Source organism: Bacillus rossius, chromosome 2 (assembly GCF_032445375.1).
Source record: "Bacillus rossius redtenbacheri isolate Brsri chromosome 2, Brsri_v3, whole genome shotgun sequence".
In the NCBI taxonomy this organism is placed as follows: domain Eukaryota; kingdom Metazoa; phylum Arthropoda; class Insecta; order Phasmatodea; family Bacillidae; genus Bacillus; species Bacillus rossius.
In genome coordinates this window covers 106,147,570-106,168,091 of record NC_086331.1, presented here as the reverse complement: position 1 = coordinate 106,168,091, position 20,522 = coordinate 106,147,570, and the positions used below count along the sequence as shown (strand labels likewise).

The following is a 20,522-nucleotide window of genomic DNA, read 5'->3' as shown; positions in this document are numbered from 1 at the left end:
CTTATGCTTTATTTAATGACAGAAATGAGACATTTTCATAATAATAACTAGAGATGGCTGAGTCTGCAAATTTTTTGTTTTCAGTTTAGTCTAGGCTTCATTTATTTATTTTATTCATTTATTAAGAGTTGTGACATACCCACTGACAGTTATGACACTTTTATGGTGGGCACGAAAATACTAAATACAAAAGACAAAAAAAAATGTACCAATACACAAGAGATAGAGTCACTGCATGTGGCCAGGCACTACAAGAAGTCTTCTCTATGCAAAGGTGGGCACCATCTACAAGAAGCATTCATGTAGGTAGGCACCACCCGCAAGCATTACAAATCAACCAGCCAGCACCTCACACAAGCAGGGACCACATGATGGCACAAAGCAAAGAGTTTACCAATGGCAAAAAGGAAATAAAAGATAAAGAATAATAAAGTTAACATTATTTTAAAGCAGAGGATAATTTTTTTTTAACATTATGTTTATCACTAGTTGGTTTAAAGAAATTCAGATATTTATTGAAATACTTAAGGAGTCTCTATATAATGTCATTAGTGTTCTTTTAAGGTTTACTAATTTAAAGTGGTGTCAAACTTGAGTAGTTGCAGGTTTATTTTAAGGTGTAGAGTATAAAGATAGGTTACATATGTTATAATTCTAAAGATTAAAAAAAAAAAATATATGCAGAAACTTACTACCGGTAGTAAAAATTATATTTTGGTATATGTTGACAGAAGTACATCATCGGTACTTAAAACAAAACAAATGTTATTAGCATCAGGGTTTGATAATTTTATTTGCCTTGATTAGGAAAATATTAAATATTTTTGTAATTCTGTAGAAAAAAGTAGCTTGTTGGAAATAAGGAGAAAAATAACTAAAGTGAAAGGTCGGTTAAGTTATGTGGGCTACACTATTCATGTATCACATATTATTTATGTAACACTATTAAATATCTTTTATTAATGTATCTGACCTAACCTAAGTTTATATTCATCTAACATCACAGAATGTTATGTTTTAAATTTTATAAAACTAAATTAACATTTTTTTAATGCCATTCATGGACGTGCTAAAAAAAACTGCACTTAACTATAAGCTTACCGAAATGAAAAGCATTAACGCAACCGGAAAAAAGGTCAACTCCAGCATTATTTTTTTCATTTTATTCTACCATTTTTTTTTAAAAAACTATGATTTATCCCACTTCAAATATGACAGTATACTTAAGGTATTTTAAATGTCGCATCACTTAAAAAAAAATGGCACTAACTAGATGCAAAATTGCATTATAGCCTTATGTACAAATAAAAATAAGCTATTCGATATTTTGAATAGGAAATGGAAGATATTAAAATAAATTACAAGATACATCACTTTTGGGTTCATGTTGAACATTGATAGTATAGATTGACACTGTAGTATAAAAAAGTACTTAGAAGACATTATAATATTTTCTTTTCAAAGTTTGTTTGCTGTGTTACAAATCCATGGCGTTTTGCTGATATTTCATTTCAGAATGATGTTGATTTATAGTGTTTGAGACGTAAATAGCAGCGTATTTGTTTTCCAAGTATTGTAACTATGTAAAATATGCCACATTTGATGAAAATTCGTAGAGGAAAAAACTTAAATAGTTAACATGTAAATACGATATTTCACAGTAAAATATTAGCGTAACAGTCGTACATGATTTTATGTTCGTTGCACTTGCCTGATATGTATCAGGTTAAGCAAATCCTTGTTTATGACATCTCTTTTCGTCACCAGTAAAGACAGGTTTTGACCTTGTATAGCATTGTTTTATTCAGTAAATGCTAGTAGAGCGATGAACTTGTTTGTTTGAGCAAGTGAAGTTTTCTTCCTGCAGATTTTTTCTGCATCATGTGAGTGTCTTGGTTAGAAAATAGCCACCACTATGCTTTGTGAATTTTCGCTCATGAAGAATATAAACAGTTAAAACAATAAACATTTTTGAGTGTGTTTATTTCCTTCAAAAATCATTAGGAATAACATTTAATGAAACTCAACCAGTTAAGTATAGCATAATAAAATATTTCCAGGGTTTACATGCATGTAACAATCAAACCATTAAGATAGCCAGGAGATCTGGACTGTTACAAACTTATGGATTTTTTGTTGAGAAAAAACAAAACTTTACTAAAAAAAGGGGGTTTCTGTAAAGTCGGTTTACGGACGATAATTTTACGTGATAACGCCATAAGAAAACATTGATGAAAAATTGCATACTTTTTAATTTTCAAATATTATTTACAGTTTTTGCAAATTTAATTTAAATAATTTTTTTAAATACAATCACAAACAATTAGCTAAAAAGCCCGTCTTAACCTGTTTGATATTATAGAAGATTTTCTCGCACAGTGGTTGGCCGATTCTTGCACGCTCGGTTCAGGCGGAATGTGACAATTTTTTGTGCGTGCGTTTATCGATTTATAAGACGTTATCACGTCAAAAAATGAGGCATTGAATACATAGTAAAACCTTATTCAAAACATATGTATCTAATTAAATTATTTTGAACTTTACAAATAAACTCATATTTTCTTGCAAGAAAACAATGAATATGGACTTCAAGCTGCCCGCTCGCTTAAAGTTGAGCACTATTCGGTGTTTATGCTTCCTTTGATGACAAAGGTAATTTAGTTTTCTTAAAACAATGGTTTGATAACACATGGTCTATTTATAACAGGCAACTAAATGACCATCAACATTTTTACAACAGATTGAGTTTTAATGCTTTATTGGGCCAATGTAATTTTGACATAGATTATCTAGGATTTTTAATTATCTGTGGCATCATTACCTAAATAAGTACCAGTAATCAGAAGTTACTATACTTTACCTTTCCTGTCAACTTGACTACAAGATATTGCACAATAATTAAGCAATATTTTATACATGCCTATATTTTACATCTATTTTCTCTGGTCACGCATAGTATTATTTTAATTTTTTTACCACTTTCCTACTATTTGCAGATACCGACATATTGTTAAAGAGGGATATTTTAAAACTGTTTAATAGATCACAAAACTACTACACCGGCTGTCAGCCCACATGCTCAAGAATCAACACACTTGAAATACTTGCCTAGTGAAGCAAGCAGTTCGTGGCAGCCTGGTACTCGCCACAACTTGACACTTATGGGTACCTCAGTACTCTCTGCTTCAATATTTTTCATCGTAAACTGGTTGATAACTTGTCGAATTACAACAATGATATCATCAACCACTTCCACATTTGTAATCAGCTTTGATAATGCATATAATGTTGTGCTTGTCAAACCTATAACATTTTCAGAGCATTTATAACATAATTACATAAACACAAAATAAACCTCATATAAAAAAAGTATAAAATCTAGAATAACTAACAACTACGTAGAATGTTCATTAACTACATCATTATATAAAAAAAGATTAAATCAACACAATGAAGATATATTTCTAAACCCTACTAAAAAATATTGCAGCTTTACAGTTCCAGTAATTTAGCAAGTCAATAGTGCACAATAACATACCACAATGCAGTCTGCATAGCTGAATTTTTAAGAAAGTGCTGCACTTAAGCTATAATTTTTGTCACATTTTTGTAGGATTAATTGTGCGTTCCTTAGTAATTTTCATAACTATTTCCTATTAGTGAGCCTGCTCTCGTGTACGTAAACAACAGGGTACGTAACAAATATAATGGTATGCCAAATGAAACTTTATGATAGTAAAATTACCCTGGAATATATTTGGTAAACTAAAAATGTCAGAGATCGAAATAATTGCAAGCTTTATAATACATAATGAAACTGAATTACACTGATAATAACTCTTAGTCTCCATTTGAAAGTATCTTAGTAGCGCAGTGGCAAAGAGCACGGTTGTGATGCCCCGGGAGTTATTTTTTTTTGTGATTCAAAACTAATTCACTGCAAAAATTTTTTTTCAACTTCTTTTAAAATTACAGTTTACAGGATTATGCATATTGTACTTTAAGCAAATATGTATTAATACATTTTGTTTATCTTGATGTGCAACGCGGTTGCCCTCCTGACATTTGAGACCTCCATGAAGCATCGCCATCCAATGTATACGACTGTAATAGGACAAAGGGACACATACTATAGTATTTAAAAGTGTAAATGTATATTTGTAAGTTCATAAGGGTATTTGTATGGTTATAAATGTATTTGTATTATGAAGCACTGTAGTATTGTATAGAGAGTGTGCGCTACCCGAGATAGGCTTCGGAAAGATTCGCGCGCCATCGGCGGTGCGGTGGAGGGGAGCAGAGGAGTAGCGGCGAGTCAGTTCGCAGCTGACCTTGGTGCTCGACACTGGATTGGTGACACTACGAGATTGGGCTGGCCTTCAGCTCTACAGTGCAGCTAACCTGTTGTCAGACATGGACATTTGAACTGAAATAGCATTGTTGAGAACGAGCAGATACACGGTGCTTTTACAAGTAGTCGTTGTAGTTTTGATAGTGAGGTCGGTTATAATAAAAGTGATTCAGAGTGTCTGCGTGTGTGTTATTTGTCATTGTGGCGTTCCGGTTGCCAGAACAGCTAGTTAACCCGTTGTACATCGTACCTCCAGAACACCCTAACTTGGCCTGTAGGTGTCGAACCCCTGACCGTGAGTAGTCTCGTGCCCTGTGTGCTGGAGCAGTCAGTTGTATATTATTCTCCAGCTAGTAAGTTAGTAAGCTACTAAGTCTCAATTGCCATATAAGTTAACTCATTTTCTTGTGATTACTATTACTTGAAGGCTTTGCCTGTAAAATTATCAACATAGCCCTCTTGCAATTTAAGTTTTGTTTCCATTATTTTCAACCAATATTTAACAACAGTGTTTTAGTTGCTGTAAAAAGATACGCAAGTGTTCATACCATAGAACTTTATTTTTACGTACCTAGATGTTATGAATTCCCATGATTAACATATCATTTACTTGCAAAGTCATTTTCCCTATAGTATTAATGCATTACTTTCCCGCTTTATGTAAAATCATTTCCCGCAGTAATGTTGCAACAGCGCTGCATTTAATAGAAAACCATCAGAAAAGTTTAGTCAGAACAATAAAAATGGAAAGTGAATAGTGTGAAGTTTATTTATATTAAGTTACTGCGTGTGCACGTGGTCACGGCAGCTGCGTTTGTTATTGTGAACAACTTACTTTTTTTTGTGCCATTTGCTACGGTAAACCATATGGTCATGAATGCTTCCAACTTTAGTTGTGTAGAACTGTAAGAATGAATGGATTTATTGTTTTCACCATGTGAGCAAATGGAGTTATATTTAATATATAAAAACATAAGCATCTCTAACATTTTATGCAGCATGGTGTATATTTACTTATTGTTTCTATCATAGTGAGACAGTAAAATTTTTTTAACACTTCCCACTTTTTTACGTTTTCCCAGTTTTAACATATTTTTGTCCTGGTCCTTTGAAATATGTAAAAATGAGGTTCTACTGTAATTATAATGTCTTGTGTAACCATTTACATCTAAAAATTTTTTTTTAATAACTATCTGATGATAAAATCTGTGACCCAACCAGAATCGCAAGAAGGCTATTGGAAGGAATTTACAGCAAAATCCCTTGATACGTATAAATGACAAGAAAATAAGAACAACCAAATCTTTTTTTAAAGACAGAGTCTTAATTAGTTTCATAGCAGAGATTGTGATCTTTTACGTAGTTTAATAATGACAAGCAACATGTATATTTCCAAGCCATTACCAGCTAGCAACCCATTGGTGCCAGAGATAAAGTGGTAAATTGTATACATTTCAACAGCCTCTCTAGGGTTTGGCAGCCACATATGGAGTCATGCTGCATTGTGCATGCTCAATGAGCTCCCAAATTTTATAAATATTTGGAGCCTAAGTCAGACAGACATTATAACTACGTGCCATTTAGCTTTAAAAAATGATAATATAAAAGAACACAGTAACAAGATAAAAAAAAAAACAGAAAAACAAGCAAATTAAAGGGAAAAAAATACAGAATAAGGCAGCAGAGTGTATACCAAAGTACAGAAAGTTGTGAAAACAAGAAAAGTAAGATAGTGTGGCGTTCTCCCTATCTCGTTTTGCTAAACACACCAAATTAATTTACTTTTATTTTACTAAGGTTATTAACACACCTGCTTTTATGACCCCAACTTACAAACCTAACTTAATCTATTATTTCAAATTAAAATTCCAAATCCATATATGCTTTATGTGGGACTTAAACCCAGACTCCTCGCACCTATGCAAGCTATGGCATTCAAAATAAAAAATAAATAATCTATAACTAATTCATTTTTTATATTAATAATAAAAAAATTCTAAAGAAAAGATTAAAAAAGTGTGAACATATGATTTAAAAATACATTTATGACAGATAATGGTTATGCATTTCAGGGCTTATTTAAATTAATAAAATTAGTAAAATGTTCCAATATTGCATTCATACAGTACTAACCTAGAAGTGCTTGCAAACTTGCACTGCACTGTGTTAGTCGTTCATCAGGATCACTCTGAGGAAAGAACACAGAGGATGGAATGCCATTAGCCGCAGGTTCAAATCTGAACCCTACTGACATTAGCAAATCTTTCCACCCACTGACATGACCAACTTTATTTTCTATGCTCTTCTGAGTAGTGTACATAGCATTTTTCTGACCACGGTGAATTCGCTGTAAAGACTTCTCGACCTAAAAACATTGTTAAAAGAATTAATTGATGTGAAATATGATACATAATAATTAATGACAAGAACTTTAGAATCCTAATAAAAAGGGCACTCATCAAAAACAAGTCTTACAACACATTAAAAATATAGTTTCTAACTGTAACAAGTCAAATACAAAGTGGAAGCTGACAATGTAATAATATTACCCCACATTTACATTTTTAAAAAGTTTAATATGATTAAGCTGTGTTTAGTAAGTATTCAAAACTAAAATTTTCTTTATAGTTTTACTCCACAGAGTTAACAAGTAATAATAACTATTGAAAATGTGTGTCACTGACATCATCTAGGGCTGCGCCCATCTGAGCCCGATATTCCACAACCTTCAACCCCTCCTATCCTTGTGACAATTGAATCTCCTGCCGGCGACATGCATGTGCCTTGTTTGAATAGCGCGCCACGGACTACCGCAAGAGGGTGCGGGTAAAGTCGGTGCTCCATCCCCGCGAATGTTAATTTAATATTGTAAACCTTTTCTTTTGCTTTCGCCACAGTGCACATGTATTCAAGACCCCTTAAATAATATAAGAGTTATTGTAATGGAATTAAATATTGACAACGGACCCGGAATTGCTGAAGGCCAACACATTGTAATATTTTTCTTTGTAAATTTTGATTATTTTACTTTTTGTAGAAGAGATGTTATAAATTTAAATGGAATAATTGATTAAACATAAAAACGCTAATGGCACGAACTGGAATGGTTAATGGTACTCGCAGTTTTGGCACAAGGGCACTGGCGAACCACCTTGGTGGCCATTTCTCTCCCCAGTCGCTCATCACCGCTACCCGAGGTAAGACGCTCTCAGCACTCTGCAGACTAACTTGTTTTTCATTGATCTGTTCATTTCGTCGCTTAATTATTTCAAATCCTTTTTGTCTTTCCAGGAGCTTACCTTGGAGGCACGACTGCTCTATTAATTTCAATATAATCCGCATAGTGGAATTCGGACATTACCACAAATTAGTTCACTAGGTCACGAGGTTGTCCTGGCCTCACTTAAACCAGCCGTGCTGTTAGGCATTTGATTCGCTTTACTTATTTGTTTAATTGTAACTGCTGTATGAGAGGTATGTGGCACCGTGGTGCGTAGTAAATCTTGTTCATCAAACTTAGTGTTTTCGTCAGTGGCCACCCACGTGTATAATACCTACTGCATGGTGGCATGTGGGACATCCTAAGAGCCCGCTGCCTACCTCACTATAGTGTGCCCAACGCTGAGAGCAAACCAGGTCCTGGGAATTTGGGCAGTGTCAGGGCGACATGAGTTACCCCTCACACGGGCGATGTCATAACCCCAGATTGAGAGTTTTTACCGGGTCCGTGCCCCTATGCACGGTGGCGCCCATTAATTAAACACGTAATTGCTAACGAAACCCCTGGCCACATCATCATATATTTTCATGGTTGGGATGGTGTTCTTTTTCAAGAAAGAACAAACTTAGGCCCGGCTGATAGCTGTGTTAAAAGTCACTATCATTTTCTGTTATAATACAGACAAATCCAATGATGATACTAAACAGATGTGAACAATACGACAAAACAGAGACACACAAGGTACCACAACAAAACCATAGCCAACCAACTACCCTTGCAGCAAGTCACCAGTCAATAAAATCAGCTCTAAGGTGCACAGCCAATCAGAGGACTGCTCCTGTCATTGGCCTCACAAGGAAAGGGGGTCGAATGTATATATACCACCTGCTTGCCAGTGTCCTCTATCAGTCTGTTGTGCCAGAGGACGGAAACAGATCTCAGTTCCCGAAACATCGCAACTGTTGTCTTAGGAAGCCTACTGTGTTCACCTGTGCTGTTGTCGTTGTGGTGTCCTGAAAACCTGTTTTGACACATCGCTGGGTTTCACCTGTGCGAATCTGTGTTGTCTACATTATCTGTTTGGTATCATCGTTGGGTTTGTCTGATTGTCTTTGCATTGTCAAAGGCCTTTTTTGACCTCAATTACTGTCCTTGTTGCTACTGTCTCATTGTTGTTAGCCCACTGTGATCATTTATGCTGTTATAACTTTTTGACTAATTTCTTCCACTGCATTTTATGTGCTGTTTGTGTTTTAAATTTTTGACATCAGCTGATTCCATCTTGTTCTCTGTGCGCTTGCATGTTCATATTTTTTGTGTATTCACTTTTTTTTTGTACATTATTGAGGTTTCTCATGACATACAGTGTAACCAGCAATGGCATATGTCCAAGAGAACATGAATCACTCTTCCCCATTGTAAGGACCATTCAAAGAATGTAGTTTACACAGCAATCAATAAATATAATTATTATGATAAATTCCATTTAATTTTTTTTCTACAGGTAAACAAAGTAACTTTAAAATTATACCAGCGAAAATCCCCCCCCCCCCCCCCCCCCCAATGACCAGTCACCATGTGAAACTCTGTTAGATGGAAAATCAAATTGTGTGAGAACATCTTAAACAAGTTTTACTGATTCTGCAGTTACCTGAGAAGCTCAACACAACACAGTTCAATACCCTGCTGATTAGAATGCAAAACCCCTTAATTGCACTTTTCATGGGGACAAAGTAAAAAAGTGTAAAAAGCGGGAAAGTGTAAATAAAGGGAAAAGTAAGAAATGCGTTAAAGTTAATTAAAATACAGTCGCATCCTGCAGTGTTCATAACAAATACGGGCTACATTACACATACACCACAGTAAAAAAATTTAAAAAAAGGGGCCGCAAATTGGAAATTTACCATCAATAGCGCGCCGTGCGCAGAGAAAGGTCATTGTACTCGATCAGCTGTTGCTACGGCGCGGCATAGCCGCCAGCTGGCTCTCTCTGTTCTCTGAGCTGCGCATGCGCAGTATAACTCACTCAACGCTCCACCCAGACTCGTGACCTTCCATCAGCAGCCAGTCAATGGATGCGAGCTTAGCGGAAAAAAATATAAGCTCCGCCTCCCGTGTACCAGTTTTTTCCAGTTCTAATACCAGTTTATTGGTATACGCACCAGTTTTCTCGCTGCCATGACATGTTCAAGTTTACGTTCATCTTGATGTCTTGATACCAATAATTAATTATTTACGATCCCCAGAAATAAATTGTTAGTTTAAAAAATATGTGTCAACTGTACAATATTTCCGAAATTATAAAATACATATAAAACAGTTACCAAGACTCCGCTCATTTTATCTTGTGAAGTTTGTCTCGTACCAGTATTTCGGCTAAGTTGTGACATTAATATAGTATCACAACTTACAAGCAGCCTCGTAAAGTCGTAATATTCCCGACATTTCCGGTACGTTTATACATTCGTGAGTTAGTTTACATTTTTCACTAGTAGATTTTAGATTGTCTCCTGCTATAATTACTCGGACTTTTACACGCCTAGGCTTAAATTATTATATGTTTAGAAATAAAAGCAACTTTTCATGTTATAAAATATGTATATTAGGCGATTTAAAATGATCATTGCCGACTATAAACGTTACGTTTTTCACAATGGTTTTAGGCCTACTATGGTTGTTACGTGACGTAAATAGCAGGATGGATTCGATTTTTGAGACGTAATTCGCATGAAAGTATTGTAATGGACTAAATGGGAACTAAACGGGACCTGAAGAATATAGTGCAAATAACGGGAAAACGTAAATAACGGTAACGTAAATAAGGGGTTTCGCTGTACTAGGGATGTGCGAATCCTTGATTTTCCGTTCAGTTCGAATCTGATTTGAATCCCTGGCAATATTTGAGATATGAATCCGATTTCGAATATTAAGCACAGAATAATTAAAAATTACTAATTAATTTAAAAATAATGTGTGTTCTCTTTTTCTAACTGTAACTACTGGCAATTATTTATTACACTGAGATTGAAATGTTTATAATTATGTAAACATAATTAATAATAAACACTTTAAAATATGAAAACCAAAACATATTCGATTCTCCAAATCAATCGTAATAAACTGCACGCCACAGCGAAATCTCAGTTTTATAAACGTTTCAGCAAACGAAACCATTTTTTCTCCAATAAATAGCCAAGACGTTTTTTTCTTGTAGGTATGTAATTGTTTTTAGTTTATTGTTTGCTATACGACGAAATTCGTAATTACAGTTTAAGCTCTCGAAATCTCGAAATTTTTTTAATGTCACTGTGTTAATTATTTAATTCACATAACTTTCTTTGATACATCATATTATAAATACTTACGGAATAGTAGCCTAATTTTATTTTTCACTGCTAGTAGTATTTTTAAGCTGTATTAAATTAATTTAAAACTTTTGTGAATATTCGCGATACTGTTCGAATCCATGTACGTACAACGATTCCGTGTTCGGGTAATTGTGGATTTGAACCGTACCCAAAAATATCGGGTACTCGCACATCCCTAGAATATACCTTAGGCGAGACTATCTCCCTCCTAATCAGATGCCATTTCAAAAGGAGGACTGTAGCACTACTACTCAGTATCTCCTTTTTCTAGTTTATCACAACAGAAGAACCTTTACGTTTCTGCGACCAGACAAAACAATCAGACAGAAGTAAATTACAAGTGAGAAAGCGAGTAAGTATTTTACAGTAACACCAAACAATGTAACAACACAAATATGTATGTACAACACAAATATGTACACAAATTTGTAAAGTTATTCAAACCCATAATTTACGATTCTCAAATTTAACGAGTGCAGCAATTTTAAGAGAGAATTTTCAGGAACTATCAAAAAATGATAAACATTACTGAAAACTATAATCAATTAAAACTAAAAACTTTTCCCAGCCTACTAGGAAAAAAATCACTTGAAAATAAATAAAAAGCATGTTCTCTAGTCACAAGAATAAAACATAGGGGTTATTAGTGCACTAAAAAGCAGGTGAAAAATGACCAAAGAGTGCTAAAAACGTGGTTTAGGATGACTGTGGTAAATGTGATACTGTTCATGCAGCTGCCTGCCTGGCCACCAGGCCAGCTTTACAAGACAATACATAGGAAAACACTTAGTTCTAAACTCACTCGTGTTCTACAATGTTGCTAATGTCCCCTGACATTATTTGTCCTTTCTCACACGCATGTCAACAGGAGCATTAGATAATAATACGGGGAACAAACCCCACTTACCACTTCTTTCCTTGCATTAATTACAATTAGTAAGTAGAAGTGTCACACTGGAAAGTTTAAACTGATCCAACACCACCACCACTGCTGCTGCCACCACAAACACCACCACCGCCAACAACACCAACTCTGCCACCAACAATGTTGCCAACATCAACACTAATAACTAGGGGTAGTCAAATTTCGTTAATGACGAAATCGCGAAATTTTAAAAAAATCACTTGCACGTGATGTGTAATACAAATAACCTTACTTGGTAGTGATAAGACGTTAATATACTGCATTTCGTTTTAACGAAATTTGCTCTGATGCGCGAAATCCGTGGTGTTTCACGAAATATGATGAAATAACGATATTTGCGCGAAATTAACCTTTTTTATCGCGAAAAATCACGTTGAATCATTCTGAAACTTGCACACAACGTTTATTATTCCAAGAGGTTATTATGTGAGACGCCATCTTTGCTTTTGTTTTTCTCTAGCACCCATAGAGTAGAGAGTGGCAATAAACATCATCACTTTAGCTACTGGTGGACAAATCACAGATAGCGTTGGTAGTTACGAGTGTCGAAATGTTCTATGACTTTATTTTCACGAGTGCGTGTCTGTCGAGTTTAAGTTCTTTATTTTCGAGTGGATGCAATATGTATATCTTCCGTATTCTATGAACGTTTTCCGTTAAAGTTTTTGTGGCATGTAGATCATATTACTGTGGTCAACTGTGGATAAATGTATAAAATGCTGAAAGTTGTGTTTTCGAAAGAGCTAAAGAATTTGACGACGAAGGATTTTACGGGTTCAGTAAAGAAAAAGGCATCATGATGTGCAAGTTCTGTGATGGCAAGTCGACTGGAAAAGAAAAGACACGTGTGAAACACGGAAATAATGCTAGCAATGTGTTTTGGTGGGGACTAGTTTGCAGGAAATATATAATACAGTAAGTCCTCGGTTTACGTCGGGGTTACGTTCCTGAAAACCGCGACGTAAATAGAAACGACGCAAAATGAGCCATGTTTCATGCCACCGGCCGACCACGGCCCAAGGTCGGCCGGAAGCGCTGGCATACAGACGTGACAACGGGCAATTTTATCAGAAAATTACAACCGACAGCGTGGGAAACAAGTCCAACTAGTACTTCTCAGCTTTATAGAATGGTTATTTAACCAGCTGCTTTATTACCTTTATTGATTGAAATATAAAAACAGATATATAGTCGTTTGGAAGACATCTTATGAAGAAAAAATCATAAATTGCAGTGAGCTGATACTGTAGGCCTACTACAAACGCATTTAATCACGATAAAGTTAACAACGGCACGTTTAAAACTCCGGCCAACTCAATGATATCATAGCGACTGAAGTGTAGAGCTGTAGCAAACCATATGTATTCGTTACTGAGTAACGGGTGCGGCATCTAGTAACGAGTAACGAAACGTTACACACGAATGCATTTCGTTACTCGCATTTTTCGTATGTTTTACGCATGCGCGCGCTTATTCGTTACAAAGAACGATGTTTGTTTATTAAGAAAAGTATAATTTGGAAATTCGTCGTCCAAGTTTTTTACTGTTTATTAAAGGTATTGTGTGTGTAGACAAAGTTTGAGATTGGAACAGAAACAACGTAAGAAAGTATTTTTTACAAATTATAAAAATGTATGTTTTTGTTTTTTACTATCGCGTATTTTCACGTTTTTTGTTCTTATCTTAAAAGAGATATTATAATAAAGCTGCTCTAATGAGATTTTATTGTTTCTTGGTTAACAAAAGCTGTTAATTATCAAATACTTTTAATTGTTTATATTCGATTTATTATTATTTACGCGACGTCATACTGTACGTGTACGAAATACGACTCGATTCGTTGCTGTTACATAACATAGCATGTTATGCGGTATCAGAAGTAACGAGTAACGATACGAAAGTAACGAGTACTAAATGTTATAGTAACGAATACATACGGGTACACTTTTTTTAGTTACTTTTACACCTCTACTGAAGTGCCAAGGAGTTGGACGAAAAGGGGTAGGAGAAAATGCTGTGTCGTTGCGGGATACGTGCGAGATACGTGGGTGGCCGAGCGGGCGGGCTGGTAGTATTGCATCACCGCGCGGAGAGCAGCGGAGAGCAGGAAGCGTCCCTCATGATGTATGATAAGATAAGGCGGTGATCGTGTAGCTTACGCTACGTAACATAAATTAACTACCGAAGGAAACAAAGAATTATAAACGAATTATATACGGTGTTTTGGTTAAAATAAAGATTTACGGTCATTGTAAACAACGTTATTGTGAATCGGCGACAACTTAAATTGAAACATGAGTACTCAAACTTTAGCGACGTTAATCCGAAACGACGTAAATCGGTACGACGTAAATAGAGGACTTACTGTAGCTTATTTTCAGAGATAGTCGAAATGCACTTGAGCCACTAATATTTCTGATCGGTTTCCGATTTTTTTGACGTGACGTCTAATAAATCGATGAACGCCGGCTACACGCACGAAAAAGTGTCCCGTTATGCACATTGTCCCGTTATGCTCATTGTACGCTTGCGTTGCATCTATCTCTCTTCCACTCAATTGGAACAACCACCGATTTGACTTTTTCCAGGCACATTAAACTTGAAACACTCCCATTCGTTTCCTACTTTTCCTATCATCGTCATATCCTTAACAGAATAACACAGATTGGAAGAAGTTAAAAAGCAAACATGTATAAAAGTTATAGTTAAAATAATCTCTTCGTTAAAGTAATAAACATATTTGAATTAATGAGTACAAATAAAAGTAAATATATTAATTAAATTGTAGATTTCATTTCACTCCTTCTTTGTATCCATACAAAATAGTGATAATTCAATAAAAATGATTCAATTTTATTCATAAAAGTATGCAATCATTTCATCAATGTTTTGTTACGTCTCATTAAACTATCGTCCGTAAACCGACCTTACAGACAACCAATTTTTTTGTATGTAATCTTGAGAATTTTAATTACAAATGCAGCGTGCTAAATTTAGATGTACATGTACTTTAAAACATTGTTTTTGATAAATTTTGACCGAATAAAACAATAATTACATCAAAAATATATATGTGTATAAAATTATAATGACAAAATATTTATTTTTTCTAACTAAACAATTTTTTTTTTCACCGAAATTTTGCACCGAAATAACTCTTTTTATTCACCGAAATGGGCCTTTTTTATTTACCATTTTTCATTGGCCCTACTAATAACACCACTAACACTGCTGCCACAACACCAACACCGTCAACAACACCACCACCACCACCACCACCACCACCACCACCACCGCTGACACTAACACCACCGCTGTCACCAACGACAACACTGCCACCGCAGATGACGACGATGACCATCACACCATCACTACGTCAAATGTATGTATATCTGATACTTTTGCCAAGGTCAACCCAATCACCTGGCCTTACCTACACAAAAACACATCCTAGTTGATTATTTTTAACTAGTAAGTCAGTTTTCCAAGCCTATTGAAATAATTTAAAGTTGTTAATATCTATACTTTAAGTATTTACTTAAAGGCAACTGTAAATGCATAGAGTAAAAAATGATTGGGTATGTTAGGTTTAAGTGTTATAAATGCATGCATGAAGTTGAACTTTCTTGCCTACAATATGCTAGGCAAGCTTGAAAAACTTCAAATACAAATTAATCTGCTCCACACAAGATGTATAAAAGTTTTTGGTGATTATTGAATACTGTTTATGACCTTTGTTGATCACTTTATTCAAGAAATTTCTGCCAATTGAAATTACAATCTAATAAATAAAATATATGATTTTATTGCAAGTAGGAACAGAAAATGGATTACACGCTTTATTAAAGCTGTACAGCAAGACTGTTGTTTATGCTTTATTTTGGTAATTAAATATATCAAAATAAATTAATATTTCAACATAATTAATACTGGTTATTTGGTCAGAAGCCATGTAAATTAGACACTGTGGAAATTTAGCTAAGAGTTGCAAACGTTTATGCTTTAGTTGGCAATGCCAATGAATAGTTACATATGTAGGTATATTTGGTCATATAGGTATATCTGGCTATAGTGTTATACCATGTTGTAGATGTGTCTATTATAAATATTTTTATTTTAAAGCTAGAGCTGATGAAATTAAAAGATGAAAGAAAATATTTTAGGAACTGAGTTTCAAATTGGTCAAAATACATGCAAATCTGTCAATATATACAACAATTTTATAAGTCAAGGCTTAGGAACCACGAGGAATTGTAAAATAGAGATTATACTGTACAAAGATGTGAGATGGATATTTTATGAAGAATATTGTACAGTCTGTTGCATGAAATAGTTAAATGTGAGAGAAATATGTGAGAATGAATAATAAACTGTGAAGGTGGGATGATCCAAATCAATCAGCTAACAGCCAGCAACAAACAATGTGCATTAGTTAAACTTTTAACAACAAAAAAACATGAACTGAAAGTAATACATCAAGGGTGCAGCATTACCAAATGCAAGGTGACTCTCAAGGCGTCACGACATTTCTCTGGAGTTTTCAGCAGTTCGCACAGTGCCTGCCCCATGAGGGCCACCTTGTTGGACAGGCGCACGTCAGCTCCAATCAACATGAACCCTGCCCAGTTGGCCGGATGAGCAAAGTGCTTGGTGTGTTGCACGGTCAGCATTGCTTCTGCCAACGCTCTACTCACTCGAACACCCTGGTTACAACACATCATGCACCACAATCAGTAATGATTCTTCTTGGAACTAATTCAAAATTCACAACTTTATTACAGGTCACTGGAAAGTTTTTTTTTTTTTTTTTTTTTTTTAGAACCTTCAGGCCAGTAACTCGGAATGTCGTACTGTGATTTGAATTTCTGGCTTCTTTCCGAGGCTGAAATTGCTGAACTAGCAAGGGCAGGTAGTCTCAGTATTACAGATGATACTTAAAAATAAAATGAAGCATTTTTTTTTCTCTACAAAGCTGAAATAAAATAAAAAATAACTTTTTAGAGTAGTTATGTTGGAAGTTTGAGTTGCTTAATTCTTTGAAATAGACTGACAAAAAATACTTAGCCTTCTGTGCATGACACACAGCATGCACTTTTACAATGAGAGCGCTTGAGGTACTGATTTTGTCTACTTGGATAATAACATATAAAATTAAGCATTTATTCCACTGCCTAAGAACACTAAAATATTGTTTGTTTTTTTGGAGAGACAGGAGTGTTTACTTGGAAAGTGTACACAAATTTCATCTGACAACATCACTTATGATTTACACTAGCAGGAAAACTATTTAGCTAGTAACAGTAATGAATAACATTGGTACCAAAAAAGCTCACCAGTAAAAATTAGACTACGCACACAATCACACACAGTTTAAACCTTTCTAAGGTAAAATATTGATAACATTTTTTATAGAACCAATTTTGAATTCTTTTCATATTAAAGTAGCGAATGTAACACTTCAGAAAAATTATTACCTTTTAAATGTGGCTAGTGGCCATGACAATATAATTATTTTAATCTTTGATCATATTTTAATTCATTTGTTTAATCAATGCAAAGCTTGTATTTTTTTTTACTTATTTAAGGAGTGCAGCTTTTATGCTTGAATTATTATTATTATAATTATAATAAAAGGCAGCCTTTAATGTTTTCATTAGTTTTGATTGATTTTTAATTATGAAATAAGTTTAGAAATTAAAAGTATATTAAAAAAAATTGTGCGTGGAGTCCACATGTGACAGAAGTGAAACTTCTTGCTTATTAGGTATAGATAGAGATAACTTATCAGTATTTTTTTTATAGAAAAGAGATAATAATTGAGAATAGTATGGATGTGGGTATGATACCAAATGAAATAACTCTTTTCCACACAAATAAATAAATAGTAGATTCTTTAAATAAAAAATATTACTAAAATGATTTTCTTGTACATTTAAAACAAACTTGCAAAAGTAAAATTAATTTTTTTTTAAAATTATTATAAAAATTGAAGCATGCTGATAACATAGTTTATGCAGCTTAATTAATTGTCCATATGGACGTGTGGAGTCTGAGGTAGGTATCTGGCATGTGAAAGTGACAACATGGCATACAAATAGGACCTAGCTCAATGTACTTTGTTGAGCCACAGTAGCCCACAGCTACACTCCGATTGAGAAATATTTACTCCTTTTAGCAGGACTTAACATATTTACATTCTCGTGGGCTTGTAACTATATTTCACTTGGTGTGTGATTTAGAACATAAAATTATAATTTGTGACAAATAATTACCCATGTCAAACTAAAATGTGAAAATCATTATACCATCAAAAATATTTAGTTGCATAGCTAAAACAATACTCACGTACACTGCTTAGCAATAGTTTTTTTTCCTTCATTTTAGTGTTCTGATTAAGATATTTTAACTGCAGATAACCTCAAAAAATATTGTAAAAGTAAAACTATAAAAAATAGAACACAATGTTTTAAAACAGATAAATTAGTAAATTATTATACTTAAAATCATACTATATTTTATATTACATACATGTACCCTAGTTATGGTAGAAAAGTATGATTTTTGGCATTTAAAAGTTTTGTATTCAGAAGTGTTTTTAATACTGTATTTTCTTCAGTTAGTCCAGAATAGTAAAACTCTAATCATACATGAATGTCTGATTAGAGAACTGAGCCCAATCACTCCACTTAACATTTGGCTCCTAAAAATGCCATATTTTCTAGACCATCAAGACCAAGTCTGTACATTTTGACAATACAATACTAGATTTATTTATTTGGCCAAAAACCTGCAACAGCGCTGAGTAGAATGTCCTCAACAATATTTTGGTGGCAGTTTCGGGCACTGGCCACAGGGAGACCAGCACACACTGTGCTCCTGCTGCAAGAAAGGCTCTTGTCAGCTCAATGATCCCATCAACAGTAGCCCAGCCGTGCTGGTCGTGAGTGTGGCTGGAGCTTATAACCACCAGGCGAGCAGATATCTCCACGTTCAACAGATCCCCAGTAGTCAGTAGCAACTCTGATAATGTTGGCATTTCCAGGGTAGAAGATATCTGCAGAAACAAACATTCATCAGTTAATGCTACCTCTTTCAGAGTATCTTATACACGTGCAAACTACAGTGGAGCATTCTGTATTCATAACTCTGTTATCCAAAACTCCTGTATCTGAATGTTAAGATATTTCTGAGCTGTGAATTTCATTCCAACTGCATGAAATCTTGGTGGTGGCTATAAAACTAAAAATAACACTTGTATTTATAAAGAAAAGATTATGATAAATTAAGGGTAACACTTTGAAGATATCAGTCATTAGAGAGTGAGATGAGAATAGAGCACTGAAGGAGTGTATGGTGGGGCAAACTGAAGTAGCCAAACTGCAATATATGCTTCGTTTCCACTTGCAAAAAATCTGGGTTCAACCACACCGGGAATAGAACCCAGATCACCTTGGTAGAAGAAAGAGTAATGCGACGGCTCAACCATCATGGCACTTCGCTAAAAAAAAGTTTACGATAGTGAAGAAGGTCAATTCTGGCATTTCTGTTAACATTTGAGTTCATTTTATGATGGTTGGTTTAGAAATATTTATGATTTAGAGAAACAGAAACCAGAAGTACAAACATATGCAGCATTAAAAAATGATAATCTAATAAATTTCCTAATGTAGTTAAAGCTGCCAGTGGGAAAAATCGTGAGCGAGTCTTTCAGTACTTGCCAGTGATATGTAGCATCTAACCTCGGTAGTGAGCAAATTCATGTGTTCTCATGTTGCAAATACAATTATAATACGAAATCTGACACAAAATTTAACGTAGAATTCTTAAAAATAATGCACACCGTGATAAACATATGTAAATTATGTTTTCAACTACGTTTCTGGATGTGAATCACACGTTGTTTCCATAACCGCTGCTAGAATTTGCTGCAGGAGCAGCTATGTCGACTACTGAATCATTTGATTTGCAGAGCGAAATTTTAAACTATTTAATAAAATGGCTCCAGAAAAAAAAAACACTAGCTTTGGACCTGATTTTCGAATAGGGATTTTATTAAAGTACTGCCAATCTTATAAAAAATTCACTAAACAGTTAATACTACTAAGTTTCCCTCTGACTTTGCGAACTTTGATTTGTGCCATTCGCCACAGATGGCAGCACTGTGGTTGTTATACATTTCAATTCCTTGACTTCCATCACATTCATGAAAATACTCCCACCAAATGCTGAATACGAGCGCTAAGATGTAACACATAAAAAAGATAATGCAATCTCAGGCACCAGTACCAAGACAAATATAAATCTTGTGAAAGGTGCCAGTTAATACCAATCGACTGTAGTTGAACACTGTGTTTTATACAAAACTAACACATACTAACACAATTTGCAAGAATGTACCCCCCCTTCCCCTACACACCCCACGTGCACACACACATATGCATGTGCCAACACACTGCTACTGGTGTCTTGTCACTCGGTAACTTTTTTGTATAATTGTAAGAAATACAGAGTTTTCTTTATCATTTACTGGAAGTGACCAGTGTCCCAAAAACGAAGACCCGTGTCTCGTGAACAAAGACCTGAGACCTGTGACCCAATCGTTCAGCACGAGACCGGAGTCAAATAGACTGGAAGGGACACGGTTCAGTGAAGCGTGAC

General features: G+C 34.8%; 1 protein-coding gene across 3 annotated transcripts in view; it reads right to left on the bottom strand.

Annotated features, from left to right (window-relative positions):
- Positions 1 to 20,522, bottom strand: part of LOC134529569 (tetratricopeptide repeat protein 28) — a 221,506-nt gene that overhangs the window by 8,793 nt on the left and 192,191 nt on the right. For 2 of the 3 annotated variants that reach the window (XM_063363794.1, XM_063363796.1), the window contains 4 exons: positions 18,652 to 18,918; positions 16,358 to 16,567; positions 6,485 to 6,716; positions 3,109 to 3,303 (listed from right to left, as the gene is read on the bottom strand). In XM_063363794.1, the coding sequence (XP_063219864.1) occupies positions 3,109 to 3,303; positions 6,485 to 6,716; positions 16,358 to 16,567; positions 18,652 to 18,918 (904 nt within the window). The remainder of the gene's footprint in view (positions 1 to 3,108; positions 3,304 to 6,484; positions 6,717 to 16,357; positions 16,568 to 18,651; positions 18,919 to 20,522) is intronic. The other variant, XM_063363795.1, reaches the window with a different exon arrangement.